Source organism: Cygnus atratus, chromosome 4 (assembly GCF_013377495.2).
Source record: "Cygnus atratus isolate AKBS03 ecotype Queensland, Australia chromosome 4, CAtr_DNAZoo_HiC_assembly, whole genome shotgun sequence".
NCBI classification, from domain to species: Eukaryota; Metazoa; Chordata; class Aves; order Anseriformes; family Anatidae; genus Cygnus; species Cygnus atratus.
In genome coordinates, this window is record NC_066365.1 from 5,731,581 (window position 1) to 5,752,348 (window position 20,768).

Genomic DNA, 20,768 nt, shown 5'->3' on the forward strand with positions numbered 1-20,768 from the left:
GCCCTTCCCCTGTTTGCTGAACCAAACAAGGTGTGTTTGCGATAAGCTCTGGCCAGCTGGCTATTGATCTTGCCTACCTCTCATACAAACTCCAGGTCCAGCTTGGGCACACGTACACCTTGTGGCTTCTACAAAGTTGACAAGTTGCCCACGAGAGGGAAAAAGCTGGTAAGTTACCAGCCAACCCACATCTTCTGAGGGGTAGATCAAAGCAAAAACATTTACAGCACTTGAGAACTCTGTCCATCTAATGCTAACCCTCAACACCACCTAGCAAGAGAATTAAGGAAGGAGTCCTTATGTCCAAAACACGTATTTTAGGACATTTTAATTCATGTGGCTGCAACTCATTTCTGCCATTGTTTATGACAACTAGTCGGTGCTCCACTGCAGGATTTGTATGTGATATATATGATGGCTTTGCACAGTGACTGAAAGTAGTAACTGTGCTACCAGACAGCACTTTCTTTACTGCACTGTACCCATGGGTTTCCACAGAGCCTGGTTCCTAATTATGTGAGGAAAAAAAGGCAGAAGAATGGGCTTCATAACTTCTTTGCCCAGTAATGCAGCAGAAGCACAGCTGATTTATTTAATAGTGTGATGTAGAAAAGCCTGCTTATAAATAATTTGGTGTTGCCTAACCAGGGGCAGAAATGTCTGCTAAACTGGTTATGGACGTGGTTTGTGGCCACGGATTTCATAAAGGCATGTACCCACCTGTAGGTGTTGTGAGGAGGATGAAATGTTCTTCACACACAATTTCACCGTCTTCTCTAAACTTCGAAACAGCTTTTCTTCCCTATTAAAGGTTTGATCTTTCACCTAAAATAGATGTTTCCACTGTTATTTTGGAGTCTGGCTAAGTAAAGAAGTGCCTAGGGCTCTGCTGGAAAAACCCCAAACCTTCCCTGAACTCCTCCCTTTGAAAGCAGAACAGATTGGTCCCTAATTCTCCCAAACTCCACTTTTAATCCAAGAAAAGTCAAAGACACTGGGCAATATGACAGATTTTAATTTTTGCCAAACCGAATGGAAGCAAACAGTTGCTTTGTTATAAGCACATCTACATGTATCAGTAAAACTCTCAATTTTTTGTCTATTTGTCCATTTTGTCCATTTGGGGGAACAATGGTGATAAGATAATATAGTTTTATGTCATAGCATTATTTCCCTGCGTGCTCATTCGGGAGGGTAATGGAGAGATTTCTCCCATGCAGGCTGTAGGTGGAGCTGTTAGCTCTAGAGCCACGCCAGCTCTTCAGCTTGTAACCTCGGCAGCTGGAAACGAGCTTCTCTACTTTTCTTATGCTGCCTGAAAATACATTTATTTCTGCCTACCTTTTAGTTAAGGAATTTAAGAAATCTCAAGTCTGTTTTTCAGGAGGGTTGCTGTAAGGGTCACAGCATTTTTCAGAGATGTGAATTGAAGACTTTCTTTACTTAAGCAGAAGAGAGGGCTGAATCTTTACACATATACACACATATCTCCTTATTCTAAATTCTCAAATATTTTAAGGTTAATTCAAAAAAAAAAAAGGCATCTAAAAAAATCACACCTTCTCTTAATCAAGTTTCATTCCATAGTTTTCTTTGATTGTGTAGCCTTGTCAATGTTCTACTCTGCCATGGGATTTGGTGGGAAAACCAGTGAAAATACAAAAATTTCCATTGTGCAAATAAAAAGCAGAAAAAATAAATGTGGGTAGTTTGTGTCAGAGAAAGGAGGAAACCACTGATAAAAAACAAAACAGGAAAAAAACAGCACAAATCTTGTAAAGTCACATCTAGAAAGGCAAGTGACCTTTCCACAATCAGCTATCTCATGTAGAGAGGTGCACCAGATACCATTTTCAAGGTCAGTTATAATTGATTTTCTTTGAGATTTAGACTGAAGCTTTTCTGAATGTGTTTATCCTGGTAGGTTTTGAATCACAACCTTGAAATTATGAAAGAGCATTTTGGTTTTGGCCACCCAACCCCCATTGGATTTATCCCAGAGTTCTTTGCCTCTGGTAATTTTGATGGTTACAGATCCTTATGCATGTGGAGGCAAAAGCCGTGGCCTTTACTAATCAGGAGTATTACTCATCTTCTTTGCAGGACTCAGGACCTGAATGTTAGGTGCAGAGTAAAACGGCCAGAACTTGTTCACAAAACCAACAATAAGGCTTGCCAGTTTATCCACAAAGAGCTGATCAGAGGCTGATTTTCACAAAACTACTGGTCACTTCCTCTCTGCTAAAGATCAGAAGTTTGAGAAACTTAGATAAAAGAGGAAAAGGTAGAGAATACATTATGTTATTTTCTGTTTCAATCACAAAGATCTTTCCTGTCTTATGTGACACTCAGAAAGTGACTTTATAAATGATGCAGGAAAAAAGCAACACCACAAACTGTATTTCCAAAATGTCTTTAAAAATGCCCAGTGCAAAAGCAGAACTGAAGCTGTCGATGCAAATCTGCAGTTGGATGAGTAAGTACCTGAGGTTCTCCCCCTGTCAGTATTTTCAGATGGCTGGTGACCCTCTTGGATTTCTTGCTAATGGAGTGAATATTCAGTCGGGAAAACTTTTCTTTAAGGGTTTCATCATCATCATTCCTCTTATACTTCAGCACTGCAGACAGAGAATTTCATGACACTAATAGTCTGTATTCACAGGGCTTTTCACAGGGATGGGGATACAAATATGAAACCATTTGAGACCAGACACTTTGATGTCACTTGCTGTAATCTTCTGTGAAAATGATGAAAACCCTGTTATCAATGCTAGCCTTGAGAAGAGTGAAGTTAAGGCTTCAGCATGGCAAGTCTATAAGAAATGGTGCTATCACAGCGTCTTAATTATTATCAGTGTTTGCAACTGCATAACTGACGATGAACATGGATATGACATGAATTCTTTCATCATTTTCATGTTTCTGGAGTCTGCATCCTTTGTCAGATAACATAGCTGCTGAGGACAAGTGACATAAAGGGATCTGTTACTTTCTTGAAGCCCAGTGTACTATACAAGTTAAGTATAAGCTTACAAAACTGTTGTGGCAATATGACTGGAGCTGAAACCTCTCTTGTAACTGCCAGCCCAAACCTACAGACAGAAGAATTTACTGTGCCTTTTTCTTACCTAAATCTTTCCTCCTTTTAAGTTCATTGATGTTCACATTAATGTTTTTCATAGCAAAAAGGGCCTCTTGTAGAGCCTTGTGGTCAGGGTGAGAAGCAGGAGTTGAATTCAAGAGTTCACAGAGTAACAAGGGATATTTCATCACCCGTTGTACTGGTTTGATCATCAGGGATCCCATATCCATTAGATTTGGCTTTCCTCTATAATTTATACCAAGAAAAAGTCACATAAGGAGAAACTCCTTGAAGACAAAAAAAATCTTATTACTTCTGTCTAGTCATTGAAGCTGCTGCCTTTTATATCCTTCAGCTGAGCTTTCAACTACAGAAAATATCAAAACCAGAGCAATGCTTTGCACTGAGTCATAGAAGTGCAATCACCACTTAAGTCAAAAAATAAGATACATCTGTCAGGGAACATGGGCCGTTGTAAACGAAACCATCCTCTCGCCCCCTCAGTGAGAAATACACACCAGGTCTGAGTTTTCTGTATTTTCAGCAACTTGCCAGACTATTGCTTAGACATTACCTCTGAAACTGGCCCACTCAGTCTGAGGGGCGTGTATGGTACAACTTGCACACCACAACACCCAAGAAGGGAGACGTAGGTGGAAGAGTAAATAACAGGAAGTTTGAGAAATGCATGTGACTGAAGCTATTACATCCTGCTCTGGGCCTTCAGCCTTAAAATTGCAACATCTCCATGTTGTGAGTAAACGGGATGCCCTTTCACTGCTGCATCCCTTCTCACAATACCTCTCAACTTGCCAGTGCAAGCTCTGCCATCCTTTACCTGCTATTTTTCTGAGCTGGCTTCCAGTAGGTGACATCGCATGATGCCTGAGCCTCCAGGTACCAGGGTACCAGATCTGGTCTGGGGGAACACTGAACACACAGGGCATTCACCCAGATTCAGTCCACCCTGTTGGAAGTCAGCAGAACAGGCAGCTGCCCCGGCTGGCAGAAGGATGTGGGGAGCAAGGTCGCAGCTTCCAGCACGGGCACAGGGCTGGCACAGGGCACTACTGGTGCTGCTGTGAACAGCCCCTGCCTCACAGACCCCCACCTTGAAACCATGAGCGAGCAGTTGGTGACAGCGTGAAGGACAGTAAAGCAGTGCAGGCTTTCCATCTGCATGCCCAAAAAGGCTGTCTTGGAAGGAAAAAGGTTGCCTGACAGTAACTGTGCAAGAGGTAATGCTAGGGGAAGAAGGATTTCCGAATATGGGAAGATGGAATATTACAACATAGAAGGAAAGTATAAAAAACAGGGAACATCCACTCGGTTTTGCAGGCTGACATCTATTGTTCTGTGCAGCAGAAAGAGTAAAAGAGAAAAAAAAAGCTTTCTTTCCCACTTTTATATGTATAAAAAGTACAACAGCCAATCCTTACTGCTGACTAATTAACGAACAATTTGAATGCCTTTGAGAAGAGACATCTGCATATTTAAACCATCTCTCTTGCACAGGCATTATCTGTGAAAAGTTCTGCATGAAAAAAAATAACAGTAGATGCCTTTTAGAGCTTCTTGATGTCCCCAAACCTTCTCATCATTTCAATCCCCCTCATTTCCCCTCTATCCTACATTAAATATATAGAGCTATTTTGCCTTCTTTCAGCTTCTGGCAGCAATAAGGAGAAAAAAATCTTAAATTGTTATTGTTTTCTCTGAAAAGCCCCATGAATGCAAATCTATAAAAGCTGCCTCATGAATGGAAAAATCTTCAAGTGTCTTCTCTTTATACAGTTGCACTTTGGACAGCTGCCCAAGTGATAAACAGCCCTCTGTTTGCGTATCTGCATGACACAGTCTAGCAATATGGTTTGAGAGATAGTAGGTTTGTTATAAGATAATGACTCCCTGGGGCACGAAGTGCCACAAAGTTCGACTCGTCTAATTCTCCCCAGCAAGATTATCTGATGATCACCTCTCTCTCTGGATGAGCCCCGTTTCCAATGTCCCTGTTAGTATGCACCCAGCAGCCAGGCAGGATGTGGCCTTGCCACACGACTGAAACAGGCTTGTGACATCCATTGTGCAGAAAATTAAGTTGATAATTCATTTGCAATGCTGCTCCAGCCTCTCCCCCATCTTATCGTGAATTTAGCAAGTACTCTGGGTTGTAAGTAGCTGCTCTAATCTCATCGCAAATTATCACCATAGCTCTGCAGTAAATGCAGCTGGCTTCACTGCGGTGAGCTTCACAGCGTGCCCTGCCTCCCTCCTCACAACAAAGCAAACTCACAAATACAGAAAGACTGCCACCGCTTTAAAAAATACATGGTGGTGAGCTATGCAAAGAGAGGTGATTCAGGATTTAGTTTCACATGCTCTCAGTGTCTTGCAGGTAGGTCCACTGGTGAACATGATAGCCAGTATGGTATCACAGGGCTGAGGACAGTGTCATATTTGGCTTGGCAGTTCTGAATTTGTGTGCATGCATCATGGGCCGCAGCATGTCTTAAACACTTGGGCTTTATGATTTACTGTGTGAGAGCTAATCTTAGTACAAAACATGCAGGGCAAATAATGCACTCTGCTGTAAGACTTTCATGCAAACCCAGGGAATTCACTGAGGCTGCACAGTTGTTAATCCAGGCAGAATTCAGCCCATCTAGTTGATAGCAAAGGGCAGCATTGTCTGTTATGTATGTAATTGTTTTCTTGATCATGCTTGAATGAAAAGCAATCTGGGAGATGGTTTAGGGTGAGTTACACTGTGCTTTCCTGTTCACCATTAAGCAGATTTTCAGGTGCAGTCCTGCCCAAGGGCTGCTGCGACTCCACAGCTTCCACACTGAATTGCAGGAAGTGGCATTTCTGAGTGCCCTGCCCTTCAGAGGGAAACAGAAATGCCACCATGCCACACAAGGTAGCCAGCATCGCTCCTTGTGCAGCTTTACAAGAGCCAGTTTCAACTCAGCAAGTGGGTTATAAGCTATGGTCCACTAGAAACTGTTCAAAGTAGAAAACTGGACGTTAATTTCTGATAGAGTTATTAGAGCAACCAGTCTTGCGTAATTTCGACATGCATTGCTCTCTCACATGATCTTATTGTTACTCTCCGGGTATGTTGTGTTCCTCTTAAGAACCCCGCTCCTTTTGAGAAAGGATTATAGAACATCCTTTATCAAAACCAAATGGAGGAAAACTATTTCAAATCATAGAATAAATCTTGAAAACCCCAATTAAGGATTTTAATATGCAAATCCTTCAAAGTCTATTTTACACTGACTTTATTTATGATGTCTGACTGACTGTCAAATTCTCTGACTTTACAGATGTTCCTCTCCTACCTGTATAAAGCATGCCCGCTCCTCTTTTCTCCCTTAACATTTCGGTCTAGGTTGTAATCATTTTCTTTAGTTTAGCTAACCCCTTCTCTGACCTCTCCCTGCAGGTATCTTCAGGAGTTGTTGCATTTCAATGATCCTGACCTGCTGGATGTTCAAAACTGCGGAAGTGATAAACTCTACCTTAAGCTTTTCAAAGATGTCACGTTAAGCATAGAAGTCCCTTAACCACGAGGTTTCAGAGGCTGGGTGAGTGTTCTGGCAAAGTGTTGCCATGGGCTCGTTCTTTTCTGATGACCCTCCAGCCACTGCCAGAGGAAAGCTCTGGAGAAAGACAGATTTCTTACATATTTAGGGCTACCAAAGGTGTCGTCACCTTAGGAATAGCTTTACCTGTGAGCCTAGTGTGTGTTGAGCAGGTCCACAGGGGCCTAATGCAGAATGATTTAAGGTTGTCTGGTTTTTCATGTTTGACATTAAGTTGTTGACAAGCACTCTTGAGGACCTCGGAGCTCTCTAAGACATTTATTAGACAACAAGGTGGTAATAAAGGGCTCTGAATGAGCTGGCAACCAAATTAAGTAGCTTCATCAACCACAAGTTTTGAAAAATAGTGCAAAGCTGGTGCAGTAGTAATTAGAAAACCAGACAGGCTTAGAGAAATTAAAACTGAGAGTCTTTATCACACATGTCCTGTAGAAATCTATACATTATACGGAAATAGGTTTGTTTTCTTAAAATTTCCACATGTATAGTTTTAAGCATAAGATAAATAAAAGGTATTTTCAAGATTATTTTAAATAGAAAAAAGATACGGTACTTACTCTTCCTCATACATCTTTCTGCAAAAGAAAAGAAACCAAAACATATATTAGCTTCCTCTTAAAAGGATTTATACAGATCACGGGCCAGATTCTCAGATACACTTCAGTGACACAGAGCAGCTGTAACTGGCCAGTTAACTTAGGTTTATGGCTGCTGTGTGTCAGCAGAACTGCACAAAACAGCCAGAGGGTACCAATGAATCTGGCCCTATATCTTTTTGAAAGGACAGCCCCAAATGAAAAAGGATTGTCAGAAACCTGGCTTTAGCTGTAAAGCCCAGTCATCTTCTTCTAAAACTGTTAGAGAAGGAAGTTTGGGTCACTGTGCTAGTAACAGTAAGTATCATCAAGTCCTTAATACAGAAAGCAAAATTAAGCATTTTATTCTTACACTTTAAATACATCCCTGTCTACTTTCTTTAAGTAAAAACATATTTCTAAATGCAAAAGAATACATTTCAGCCTTTTAGGATAGAGAATCAATGACATTATTCTATTTTTTGGGAGGCTACATATCAACCGAAACCTCTTGAGAGTAGAATAATGTTGATATATATATATATATACTGAAAGCAGCAGGGACATACGATTGTAGTTTGGAAATATGCGAACATGCACATAGAATATTTTCCTTCTGGTACAACTGAACTTCAAGAAGTTAACCCCAATGCAAGGGAACCAAAATGTCGCTTCATCTCTGCATTAGGCTTTTCTGATATGGAGCGCTGACATCACATCATCAGCCACTGCTTTCTGCCTGCCTGCACTCCTATCTCCTCGCCCACCAGTGGCTAACTGAGCATCTGGAAGCTGCCACTTTCATCGCTTCTGCACCATCAGCTCTTTGAGTGCTCATGACATCCCTCTGCCCCCATAATAGTTGACCAAACTACTTCAGACTGAAAGCAGAGCAGGTAGTTGCCAGCATCCTTTCATTTTTACCAGCTGCATTTCTTTGGCTAAGCTAGCAAACAACACCCCCGTTTTGCATAATTGCTGCTTAAACATGGGATTCTACAGAATTTGGATTTGCACATGTCTCCAAGGCAGACACCTACATTTTGGGATGGAATTTCTCCTCTGCAGTCAACAGGAGGAGTAGGAATCTAAGCATGGCTAATTAAATCTGATTTGTCTGTACAGATGTGCAGAGTACCACTTTCAAATTACTCCTGATATAGAAGTCTTTTTTTGCATGGCAGATATTACTCAGCTGAGGAACAGAAGCCTCTAGTTAGACTTTTTAAATGTTTTAAAATGTAACTATATTCTTCCCAAGGAAAAAAAAATATTTAAGAAGTAAACATTTTTCAAAAATAGCAGTCACTGTCCCCCCATGTATCTTATCTCTCACATCATAAAACAGTCTGCAACTTATTTGGTAAAAATGCTGCATACATAGGACAAGTGCTCTCTAATAAGAAGTAAGAAGGTTTAGGTGACCACAGCTCCACATCTGAGTGTGCACTTTCGGGTCTTCATGTTTGAATTGGCAGCAGTCCCTAGCCACTGGGAGAAAAGCACAACGTAGTATACATGCAGTTGTGTTTTTTTCATTGGTTCCTGTTTAAAGGCTACTCAGGAAAGAACAAGACAAAACAAGGCTTCATTGTGAGGAAGGTGTTGTCACTTCCTGCTACCAAAGGCTACAATGGTTCAGCATAAAATATCCTTTCTCTTCACAAATCCCAGCTGTGATGATGGAACAGGAGCTTCTCTTACTGCCTCTGGAATTCAAGTGGCAACTTCCACCCCATCATATACATGGACACTATCTTTTATCTTTACTTCCTTCCATATCCTCTTGGCTCAGCAGTAGGGATGAGTGAATGACAGTAACAACTTCTCTTGATTAGCCGGAAAAGAATATTGTAGGAGTCAGCAACTAAAACACCCCCTTAGGGGATGTTACCTGGCCATCCGTTAGCCTGAAAGCCTGAGTTTATATGAAAATCTATTTCTTTCAGCTTCCAGGGTGGTTAAAGCCTCAGTACCCTGCACATATACTTTGCTATCTATTTAATAACTGGACATGTTGCACAAAGTAAGACTTATTTTCAGTATAAACTGTCTTCAAAGGAAACATTTCTCTTTTAATTTTGATAATGGGTTCTTCTGCCACTGTTTCCAGATTTCACTCCAGCATACTTCCCATCTCCTAAGTCTTAACGCATCTCTGCCGACTGATCATTAGCTGGGGTATAGTTGAAATATCTGTTGCTGATGTACACTCCATTAATTATTTGTGATAGTTTTACATCTCTCCTGGAAGCATGCAGCACAGGCCTTTTCTGGAGCTGGAGAGAGACCTAAGAGACCTATGATCTGAAGGACCATGGTATGCTCCCTCTTGACAGCTCTGTGCAAGATTTTTGAGAAAACGAGGGAGCAAGGGAGCTTGTGGGTGGGAAAAGAAGTGCTCCCCATGGAGAAAGTGAGCTGCTTCTCGTGACAGGGTGCAGGAGGAAGCCACATGGAAGGAAAGAGAGAGACATTTATTGTGCTTCACCCTGAGGTCTCAAAACATTTCCCTGAGGGGCTGGAGCTGGCGACGATGGCACGAAGCAAATTCCACTGGTGGGACCTGACAGCTTGCTTCAGCACTGACCACTATCAAATATCCCCATCACGAGGCTCCAGATCCCTGGGGCCTTACAGCAGGGGCCCAGAAACACCAGAGTGTGTGAACAGCTCTAGCGCACGCTATTTTAACTCGAGCAATAGAAGTGCTGAAAATGGGGGCAGTATGTTTCCTAGGAGCCGGGCAAGGTGTTCCCAGCAGCCCATTATATGATGCAGCATTTCTTCTGCCAGTATGGGGCACTGAAGCTAAGGGAAGAGAAACCTTTCTTGTGCTATTTTTGGCCATCCTAGAGAGAAAGAAATCTAATCATGGCCCCTGGCTTGTCATCTTTTCATGAAAGCAGCATAAGCCAGAGCTCCCAGCAAGCCTCATAAAACTCTGGATTTACAGGGGACCTTTCATCTACATCCATTTAAAATGTTCCCTGCTAGGCAACTGACTATGGACGGAAATCATCATTTGAAAAGATCTTACTTTAAGGACTGTACACAGTGTCTTAAATGCTGCTTTAGTTCTTCATCCTTTTCATAGGATTCCAGCATGGTGTGCGCATCATCGTGGCGATAGCAGTAGATTTTATATGTGTCTTCTAGTGGGCCTTTAATCTGCAAGAACACTTCCCCTGTTAAAGAGAAAAACAAAGCATGTCAAGCCAGACAACAGCATCTCAGAAGGAGTTTTATTATTCCACCACATTAGCTGTGAGCTAAAAAGGCTGGCTTCCACTTTACTTCCCTTAGAAACGATCTTGCGTGTTTATGTGCATTATTTATTACATGTATTTCTCAGCTGCTCATCTTTGTCATAGCCGGGCACCATTATATCAGTGTTAATGCACAAAAATTCCCCCTGGAAAAGGGATGAAACCTCTACACCTGCACCCTTTCATATACAATCCCCTAATTCACTGCCCCACCTTAACACCCCTTCAGTGAAAACCAAACAGGAGAGCTTCACTGTTAAGGGGAGAGCATTGTGGTGGTGTGGGCTGGCAGGAGGAGTGCGTGTAACCATGTTAATTTTCCCTTTGACTTTTTTTTCAACTGAATATGAACTTAAATGGGTTATAACGGGAATAATGACTCCATCTCCCATTATCCATTTCACGTTTATCTGTTTTGCAGCATCCTGAAATGGCAGTTGTTATGGCCTAGAGTAGAGATTTTTCTTTACATGACACTGGAACAACCTCCACCCCTCCCCTAATGAAATAAAACCACTGTGGATTGCAGCCATTTCTATATAGCCCTTAGGTTTATATACAACTGAAAGGGGAAAACATTTACATTTCCAGTCCTCTACGACACCATTTTGCCCCCAAAACAGTTGGGAATTTTAGAGGCACTGAAGTAGTCCTGCACTCATTTCCCATTTAATTCTGGTGCGTAATTCTGTCAGCCTAAAGCCCCCCTTCCTGTTTCTGTGTACCTAAGAAATATTATCTGAATGGAGAAGGCATGCTTCATCTTTTCTGCTGAGATATTCATCTGGCTCTTACACTTACGTAGCAGCACCCTGATCAGCATCCTTGGCAATACACACTATAAACAATAGTGATGGTGTAAACTACTGTCTGGGGCATTTACAGAGAAATAACATCTACATGGCAACCAGTCAGATGTTTTATAAACATTCCTGTTGAGTTATAGCAATGATTATTAAAGTTAAAAGCTGAACACCGTGTTAATTGGGAGCTCTCCGTTCATTCACAGCAAGCACAAAGCTGTCAGGCATCCTGCATGTTTCATCCTGACCGGAGTGGGCTGTTTCATAATACATTGCATTGAACTGCTCTGTCGTAAAGTGAAAAATGATTCAGTTACCACAGTAACACAGCTCTGGGTTTTTTCCCCTAGCAGTGAAGGTTAACTGGGCTGTCTAATGCATGTTGGTTTCAAGGTGCGAACAAGGGAACAACAATGACTGAGTTAAGACCACAGAAGTTCATTTTAGTTACTGTAAGGCCACAGTCAGAAAAGCACCAGCATCCTCTACTTGAATCTTCTTCAGGTGCTGTCATCCCTATTTTCTCTATCTTGTGTTAAATGCTGATGCTGATGGCTGGCAAGACATGTTACCTCCTGACATTCCCAAGAACTCTCTATACTGGCCTTTACTAGTCAACAGTGTGAGGGGAAACCTTAACAAGCTCTCTCCTGATTCTGCACCCTCGGTGCCTGCTTTACAGAGATGCTGAGCTCTCACACTTTTCACTAACTTTAAGCAGAGCTCCAAGTGCTTAGCACAGCCTGTAGTAATGCTAAGCTCTCAAGAGAGGTTATGTTTTCTGTAGCAAAAATGCAAACTAGAGACTTATAGTTACCTTCAGCATATACTAGAGCCTGGAAATGATCATTCTGTCTTTCAAAACAGAGATGACCAAGATCTGTTCATTGATGTACTGCACCATAATGACAGGTATTTTCATTGATGCTAAATGATGAGAAAAAAATGATGTGCTGATTTCGTGGATGGTATCTTTTAAAAGCAGCCAAGGTTCCTAAGCTTAAAGCTGTTCTTGGTTTTGAGTTGTATGGATTGAAGCAGTTGATCTTTGAGCTTGCTTTAGGGGCCAGAAATATATATTTGGGCACAGGTTTGAAAATACTGAGTCTTTTGTGCATTCTGACAGATCCAAATCTGTCATCAAAAGACATAAATCTAAGCAACTACATTGTTTTAGTTTCAAACCAGTGAAACAGCAGTTCTCTTCAACCTCACTGTGACTGGGTTGCCTTCCAAGGAGGATGTTTTGATGGAAGATCTTTAAATACCGTAAACACGATAGAACATAATGGGTGTGCTAAAGAGATTCTCATCCTTTTTTTTCCACAGACTGGCTTTAACAACTTTTGCACTGAATATGAGGATCCTCAAGACACAATTATCATCTGTTCTACTTCTAAAGGATGGCAAACTTACTGACTTATTGCTTATAGTGATGCAATTATCCTCCCTGCTTTTCTCTCAGCCTTTGGAAGAAGTGCTTTCACCTTACATTCCATCTTTTTCCCTGCCATAATTAAGTCAACCCTCTGATCCAAAATCCCATATATTTTCACATTTCTTTGTCTGATTCTGGAGAAGTACACCCTAATAGATGGATTAAATTGTTTGTCTTTACTTCTGGATATGGCAGAGAACTAAAAGGATGATTCTCCTTGCTGTGAGAAAGCCACTTCCTGCTAGAATAGAACATTGCTTATTAAGGGTATGACTCATCATGATGCACTTTTATTGAAATCCTGCCAAACAACACAGTCTCATCAAACTACGTTAAGCTGTTGCCTTGGCAAACCAGATTGAGACATACTAGGATTAATACTTTTCCCAAGCCTCGTATGCTTTAATACCATGTTTCCTAGTCAAATGTCAACCAATAAGTTTTTACCCCATTAGTTGTGAGAAGATGTTTTTTTTCTGTAACACGTTACCTGTGGTATGTGGTCAGTTTAGGGAAAAGAGAACCTCTGAAACATAGCTGAAAGTTTTTTAAACTAAACTGGCTGACTTTGCACTGAAGCTAATTAAGATTTCTCACCTGATCCTGTAAGCTGGATCACCTACTGCCCCTGCACTGAATAAGCAGTTACAGAAGAGCTGATGAATGGAAACTTCTTAATTTTTTCCAGCTGTGCCAGAAGGTCAAGTGAATAGATCACAGCCATAACAGTCATGGCCTGAGCTGCAGGACACATGATTGCTGTGATATATCCAAGGACAATCCATTTGCTAAAAATACCTGTGATCCCTACAAGCATTCCTACACAGATTCCCACAAGGTCTGTATCAATTACAGCTTTCTTTCTTTTACTGACCATGTCCCTGTTAATTGCACTTAATCACCTCTTACGTGAATTATATTGCCAGTAAATATGCTTACAATGTGTTTGGTTTTTTTAATGTATTTATTATTCCAATTGATTTTAATGCTTTTCTCAAGTGGTACAAGTATGAGCATGCAATATAAGAGTTGGTCTAAGCATGAGCAGTTAGGTAGGTAACATCAAGCTAGATGAAAATTAGGTTATCAATATATAGCATAACTCAGTGTTGTGGTATTTACTCATGCTAAACTCACTCTCTCCATCCTTTCTTCCCGTCAACATCTGGAAGGATGGAATGAGGGCACCATGACCAGGCCTGTTACGAGCCCAGCAGAGCCACTGGACAGGTTTCACATTTCCTTTTGCCTGCATTACTGTGGACAGCTTGTAGCAAGTTAGCCTCTGGGAGCAGTACTAGTTAAGTCTGACAAGGGTAGAGGACAGGAGAGTGTTATGTTTATTCTTTCACGTGGCTTTGTAGAACTCAAGAGGACAGTAAACATACCGATTACTTGCATGGGTGGTTCCACATCTGTCGTGGCTTCTTCCAACAGTGACAGCAGTTTGGCTGATATTTGATGGACCGATTCAATGTTGCTAAACAAGCCATCCACGTCAAAGTGAACAATCTAATGGAATACAAATATTAAGCAGCTACTAAGGAAGAATAAAGAAGGACATTGTATTTTACAGACCTTCTCTTGCTAAGCCCTGTGTGTTCAACACTCCAGGAAGCATTGCTTCTGTAAAACCTCATATAAACATCCTCCTTGTGACTTCAAGGATACATATACAGTTTTTGGATTAGTATAATTGGGTTGACGCAGTTAACAAAGGGCATTTTATCAAGTGTTTTTAACCTTATTTTGAACTGTTCGTTCCTAATCTGAAAGTGTTTACCTAGGAAGGAAATAAACATTATCATCTGAATAGAGGAAAGATCTTTAGCTGCCTTTAAAATGTTTGTTTATTTTCCCATTGAGAAGAAGAATAGTTGACAGTGGTTTTGATTCCCTGATTTCCAGTTGCTAGCAGAGGCTGCTACATAAACCGGGACCTTGATGCTTTGGTGCTAGCTGTCAGGTACAAAGGCTTGCAAGTGGTGGCACCTTTTTGATTTAGTGGTCCTATATTTCTGAAGAGTGAAATCAAGATCATATAATTTCCACTAAAACAAACACATTTACAGTTCTGGGTATTCAAATAATCAAAAATTATTCAGATAATCAAGAATACTTTCTACAGAATCTGGGAGCACACCATTGACTTCAGTGAACTGGTTCAAATTACATCAGCAAAATATTTGGCTCCATATTCCTACTCCTTTTAGAATAACTACAGAATTTTAGAATTTTTTTTTTTTTATGAAACAAAAAATTTTCAGGGCACATACTTTTCATACAGCAGTTATTTACGCCCTTGCACAGCAGGGCAAGAGTTAATATTCAGGAACGATTAGAGAAAGACAGTGGTAATATGCTAACACTGAGAACAAAGGCAAGACTGATTTTGACATCCACATTGACGCTCCCTGAATGTATCTCTCCATTAGAAGTGGAATTGCTTACTTACATAGCAGCTCACCAGATGCTGGGAGGATCAAATTGAGTGCTGTTGTAACAGAATCAGCAATATACTCTCAGTACTAACATAGTTAATTTTTTTTATAATTGTTAGGGGATAAAACATTTTTTATCCATTTGGAAATATGAAACAGATTCATTGCTAGGTCAATTTTCTAAATGTTATCCTTCTCTAAATGCATTACAAACTTTCAAATATGGTAGTTTATCCGAGAAGTAGCCTTAAAACCATATAACATTCTTGAAAGCCTTTCAAAAATGCAGAGGTTATTAAATTAAGACAGTTATAATTTCTAAATTACTTTTCCTGTATACATCTATCACAGGACTTCTGACCTCTGCTCCAGCGCAATGCCTGCATTGCGTTTGGAACTATGCTGTGCCTGGACACATGGTAATACGGTGACAAGGGACAGAATCGAAATGTATGTTTCCAGTTGACTAGCAAGAGGAATACAGCATGCTTGTTAAAAATCTTGGTGAGTTTGACCAGAGAGTGCTCTTGCTGGGTGTTGGCCAGGCTGAGGAGGGAGCCGAGTGGAGACCACTTGTAAGCAGATGAATGATTGGGAGGAGGAAGAAGTCAAGAACTCCAAGAAGTTACACCAGCTGATGCCTGCTCTTCCAAAAATGGGTTGGAACAAACTCTGACAGTTTTAGGAAACAAAGGGATGGTCCTGCAGGAGCTTAAGCAGCACAAGTTTCAGCTGGCCACGGAGTTTCCCAAAGAAGCAGCGTCAGTGCTATTTAAAGACACTTTGGCCCCTGCACCCGTATTATGTGACCGATTTTGTAAGGACCCATATATACAAAACACAGGGTTAAGGTCTGTTTAAAACTACTTCTATGATATATTAGCAGTGCATATCATTTGTGCAGCCTTTGTGAATGCTATGTTGCAGGCCCCATGAATTTAAATCTTTCTCTGGACAAGCTCTTCTATTCCCAGCTTGAGACCGCACAATTTTTCTAAAAATTGAAATATTGTTGAGGAAAAGGTGCTCTTTGAAGTCTCAGCTGAAAAGGAAAATGGGTACTATTGGCCTAATAAGATCTTTTTGCCTGAAAGATAGTTTATGAGCCTTCCTGCTTAAATTTAGCTTTTCTGCGTAGAATGCAAATTTCTAAAGTGCTTGCTGGGCTGTCATGCATGGTGTTTCTCCACCACAGCTGTCAGAAAGGCTGGCTGAAGTCATTTTTAAGACAGAATTTAACCTTGATGGGAAGGTTCAAGCCATTCCAGGCTGTTACCATGGAACATACTTGTTGTTGTTGTCTTTTACTGCTTTTAGAGGTGCCAGTAAAGGTCTGCCAGGGCATGTACCAGGGGTTATGTGCACAGCAGTACGGAGAGGTGGAAGCTGCCATCCCAGCCCAAGCCTGGGAGCAGGGATATAGCATCTAAGCTGCCCTCTGGGCAAGCACCCTGATTCAGGCTTTATGCATGTGCAATGCCAAGTGCCAGAAGTGTATCTGACTTCCCACTCTGCTCACTGGAGTCCTGGCACGTCCCCTTTCCAGAAAGCCAGCTCTGGAGCTGCTCCTGGCACCGTGCCACTCTTCAGGCTGACATTTGTGCTTGTCTTGAGATGATCTGCAAACAGACCGTGGGTGAATTTGGACCTTGACGTCACCCCCCCCCCATCCTCCACCCCCAGTGCTTACCTGCTTGTTTCTCAGAGGCTGAATCACTTCCTTGATGCAGAGATCCAGGTCGCTGATATAGTCCCTCTCTGTCTGCATGAGCTCTGTGATGATTTTTACTCTCTTGGCCATCATACGTCTGGTAGCTTCTTCATCCTCCTGGGGCAAAGTGGCCAGGGATGAGGACCCTGACTGTGGGGCCATTTTTTCTGTTTAAAAGAGGATGGGGGGAGATTAGTGAGGAGCATGGTCTTTTCATTGCCCTTGTCATGCTTCCTCTGATGGCTGGCACACCAAGGCCCCGAATGCCCCAGGTGCTTCTCCCACTGCTCTGCCTTCCCCACTGACCACAGTCCCATGTCATCCTGGGCACACCAAAATCCAAGTATGGCTGATGCCCTTCTACTCCTCTGAAAACATGGTCTCAGCCTGAAGTCTAATAAGATTTGGGGAAGGAAAAGGCTCTGTTTTTACCATAAGTTTCACTAGAACAGCCTTTGTTCCGTACAATGTAAAGCTGTGCTCTGCTCATGGGAGGCTGAGGGCTGTAGGTACTGGAAGAGGAACTTTCAAATGAAGACAGTGTTCCTAAGGATGATGATGAAACACAGAATTCTGTTTTAAAAGAGTTCTTTGAAGGAGGCAAAGGAATTACAGGGGAATATGGGAAAACCTTTAATGATCAATAACAGACATTTCTTGGGCCAACAGAGATCATTGGGATCAGGAGATTCTTACCTACTTTACCATATTTAAGACCTAGACTATCCGATTATTTCCAAATACATGGAAATCCAAGGGAATCTTCTACAGACAGGTTAAGTTGTGTAGCTACAGGATGTGCACACAACCTACTTATCTGTAGTGATGGTCTTCCTTTTGCTGGTTCATAAGGCAACCTGCATACATTTGTGGTAGCTGTACAAAGGGCATGGAATTTTATCTGGGTCTGTATTTTTCATTAGGAAAAACACAAGGGAAAAAAAATAAAAGTGGAAGATTTCAGAGGGTATTCTGATGTTTTTCTGCTAGCCACAAGATGGTGCAGAGTACCAGCAAAGACAGACGTATCATTACTGCACTCATCTCTGCATTACCCAGGTCGTGGCTTGACAGCATGGGATTTTCTCGCTCAGCAGCAGAGGACAGGAATCTCTTCTGAGGATCAGGGTGTTACACCTTGATGTCAGTTCCTCGTAGGAAGTGTACTGTCTAATGAGGCAACAGCGAGCAGCATCCGATGCTTTGCTGGCTGATAACCAACACTGAATATATTGCAGTTGTTTGAACTGATTGTCAAGGGCAAGGTCATGAGTGCTCAAGTGAGCACCAGGGTCCAGCTCACCCATACAACACAGCTCAAGGCTGTAGAAGATAACCTGGAGCTGGACTTGTGAGGAAACCAAGCAACTTTCTGGGGAGAGGACTTTGAGCTGTCTTCCACTGAGAGATGTAAAATTCTACAAATGCAACGCATTGTCATCCTCAAGCCCTTCTACAGTTATGCTGACCACTGATATTCGGAAAGAACAGTTTTATTATTAACCCTTCTCCTGTCAGACCTTCTAGTCAGACCGATGTGACAATAACATAGTTATTGTTTCAAAAAGCTGCTTTTGGGACTGCATCTCTGCCTCTGTACTGATAGTTCTGCACAGGGAGGACAAAGAACCAGAACAAAGCTGGGGTGTGCTGTTTCTCCAGATTTTTTTTTTCCTATCAGACGTACTTCCTTTCTCTAAAGCAACTCCTGCTTTTACCTTTGAGTTTTTACATCTAAGTCTCTGTATAGCACAGGCATAAACATTTTGTCCTCGTGTTTGTACACAGACAATGAAATGGAAACAAGAGCAGGATGTCTCCCCTCTCTAAGGCTTAGGCTATTGGAAGAATTTTAAGCCGAATTCTGCCCTAGCAAACCCATGCTGGTGCAAGTGCATGTCTTGCACAGGAGTTCACCTCACTCAGTGAGAAGGAGAGTGGAAGAGGTCCTAGTACCTCTTCATGGCTCCCTCTGAGCAATTTTCTGCTAAGGTTGTGGAATAAGACCTCCATGGCTTCTGCTTATGTGCCTAAAATGGCAGGTACCTTTTCCTCAAGAAGATTAAGGTATGTGACCACACATACACATTCGCAAGGAACCACACGAACAATCCGTTTCAGTTCCAGTTCTGCACCAAACCAACATTCCTTTCGAGACTGGGTGAAACAGTCTGCGTGTGTGTGACTGTACGGGAGAGTTCAGGACCAGGCTTCCTGGAAGAGCTTGCTTAGAAATGTCGTTTTGTCTTAGACACAGCACTATTATAGTATCAGATGGAATTTGAAGGTAAACACGAGATGCTCTGCAGAAGAACTTCCTAATCTTTTATACTGGTGGCAGGGGAAGGCATTATTTGAACAAAATAAAGCCACCATATCCCACCTCAGGCTTGAAGTCACGATCCCTAGAGAGGCTGTTCTTTCAGTTTATGTCATTAGATTACCCTAATCAAATTTGATCCTTGAATTATGTCAGGGCTCATCTATTATCCTTATTGCATGATAGATAATAATGCCAGGAAATAAAAACTATTCTCAACAGGAAGAAATAACCACGAGAAATATCAGGTAGATGCTGTTTCCTTACAGAAAACATGTTTTTTAATAAATGTATCCTTTGTTAAAAGTAATATAATTTTCCATTTTCACTCAATACATTCACTTTTTCATTTTAGACATGTCTGTCTCTGTAGAATGCAAGAGCAAGATACTGAAGAGATGATTACAGCCCAGACCTGTGAATTTATGTTCAGCTGATTGCTTTTGACCAGTTTGAGAACATTAGAAGCCTGCTGGAATCCTTGTGGAGTAAGCAAAAGTTTAATGAATGCAGAAACAGCAAGTGCACATATAAGCATACTTGTTTCTACCTGGTAATGTGTACCAGCCCTGGAACAGTTTGAGAGAGAGGATTAGCAGGACGAGACGTTGCTGAGGATTAATAATTACAGTAAGAATTTGGCTCATTTGTCTTTGGAGATGCCAGATGTAGAAAAAAAAAAGAGAAAGAAAGAAAAGAAAAAAAACCTGCCTCTCAAAGGGCTTATTAGACAGGTATGTTTTAAGACCAATTTAAGATCAGTTTACAACAATGTAATTGGTACTTTTAGTAGACATAAAAATGTAAAGTGGAATGCAGCATTTGCAACTGTTGCTTTGCAATGCCAGATATGTGCAGGAGTTGCCTTCCTGGAGGATTTTGCTGCGGTGAGGAAGGCAATGACTTTGTTTTTTCAGCTGAGCAACTGAAGTACACAGCTCTAGTCACACCACACGAGAAGCTCACTGTGCTGATGCCATGGACAAAGCAGCTCCGTGTGTGCAGTTTCCTGCAAGTGTGAAGTCTAAAAATATCCCCCAGATGGAGACATCCAGCAATGCTGCGAGAGCCTGCAATGGGCAAATGCAGTAGTTCTCTTCTAGGCCCATGGAAGGTGACTGGAGGAGCAGGCAAGGCAGGCTGACAAGCTGGATGCATGCAAATTTCCTGGGCTTTTTCCCTCTATAGAGTGAGCAGCTCCCAGAGATCTGCTCCATCCCTCGTTCCTCCCAAGTGAGATGCCCAGGTCGGATATTATGTTTCCCCTTTGGGCCAGGACCCAGGTTTCTCCACATCTAATGTGAAGTGAAGGTAGAAGTGAAGGTAGAGGCACAGAAAATACCAACAAGTACAAAAATGTCAATGCATGGAGTGGGTAAGAGGCCTTTCCATCGCTGAAGCAGCATTCGGAGGACTCCAAAGTAAGTTCTGCTCCCACTCTGTGCAGATGGGAGAATTTTGCCTGGCACAAGGGAACAGTGAAGGCATAAGTTATCACGGTACAGCAAACAAATTACAGCA

At 41.7% G+C, this 20,768-nt stretch overlaps 1 protein-coding gene across 1 annotated transcript in view; it reads right to left on the minus strand.

The window, feature by feature from the left end:
- Positions 1-20,768, minus strand: part of ARHGEF38 (Rho guanine nucleotide exchange factor 38) — a 34,501-nt gene that overhangs the window by 7,969 nt on the left and 5,764 nt on the right. The window contains exons 2-8 of the mRNA XM_035540867.1: positions 16,907-17,094; positions 14,164-14,287; positions 10,306-10,453; positions 7,248-7,265; positions 3,129-3,328; positions 2,485-2,618; positions 721-825 (exon numbers count right to left, since the gene is read on the minus strand). Coding sequence (XP_035396760.1) covers positions 721-825; positions 2,485-2,618; positions 3,129-3,328; positions 7,248-7,265; positions 10,306-10,453; positions 14,164-14,287; positions 16,907-17,094 — 917 coding nt within the window. The remainder of the gene's footprint in view (positions 1-720; positions 826-2,484; positions 2,619-3,128; positions 3,329-7,247; positions 7,266-10,305; positions 10,454-14,163; positions 14,288-16,906; positions 17,095-20,768) is intronic.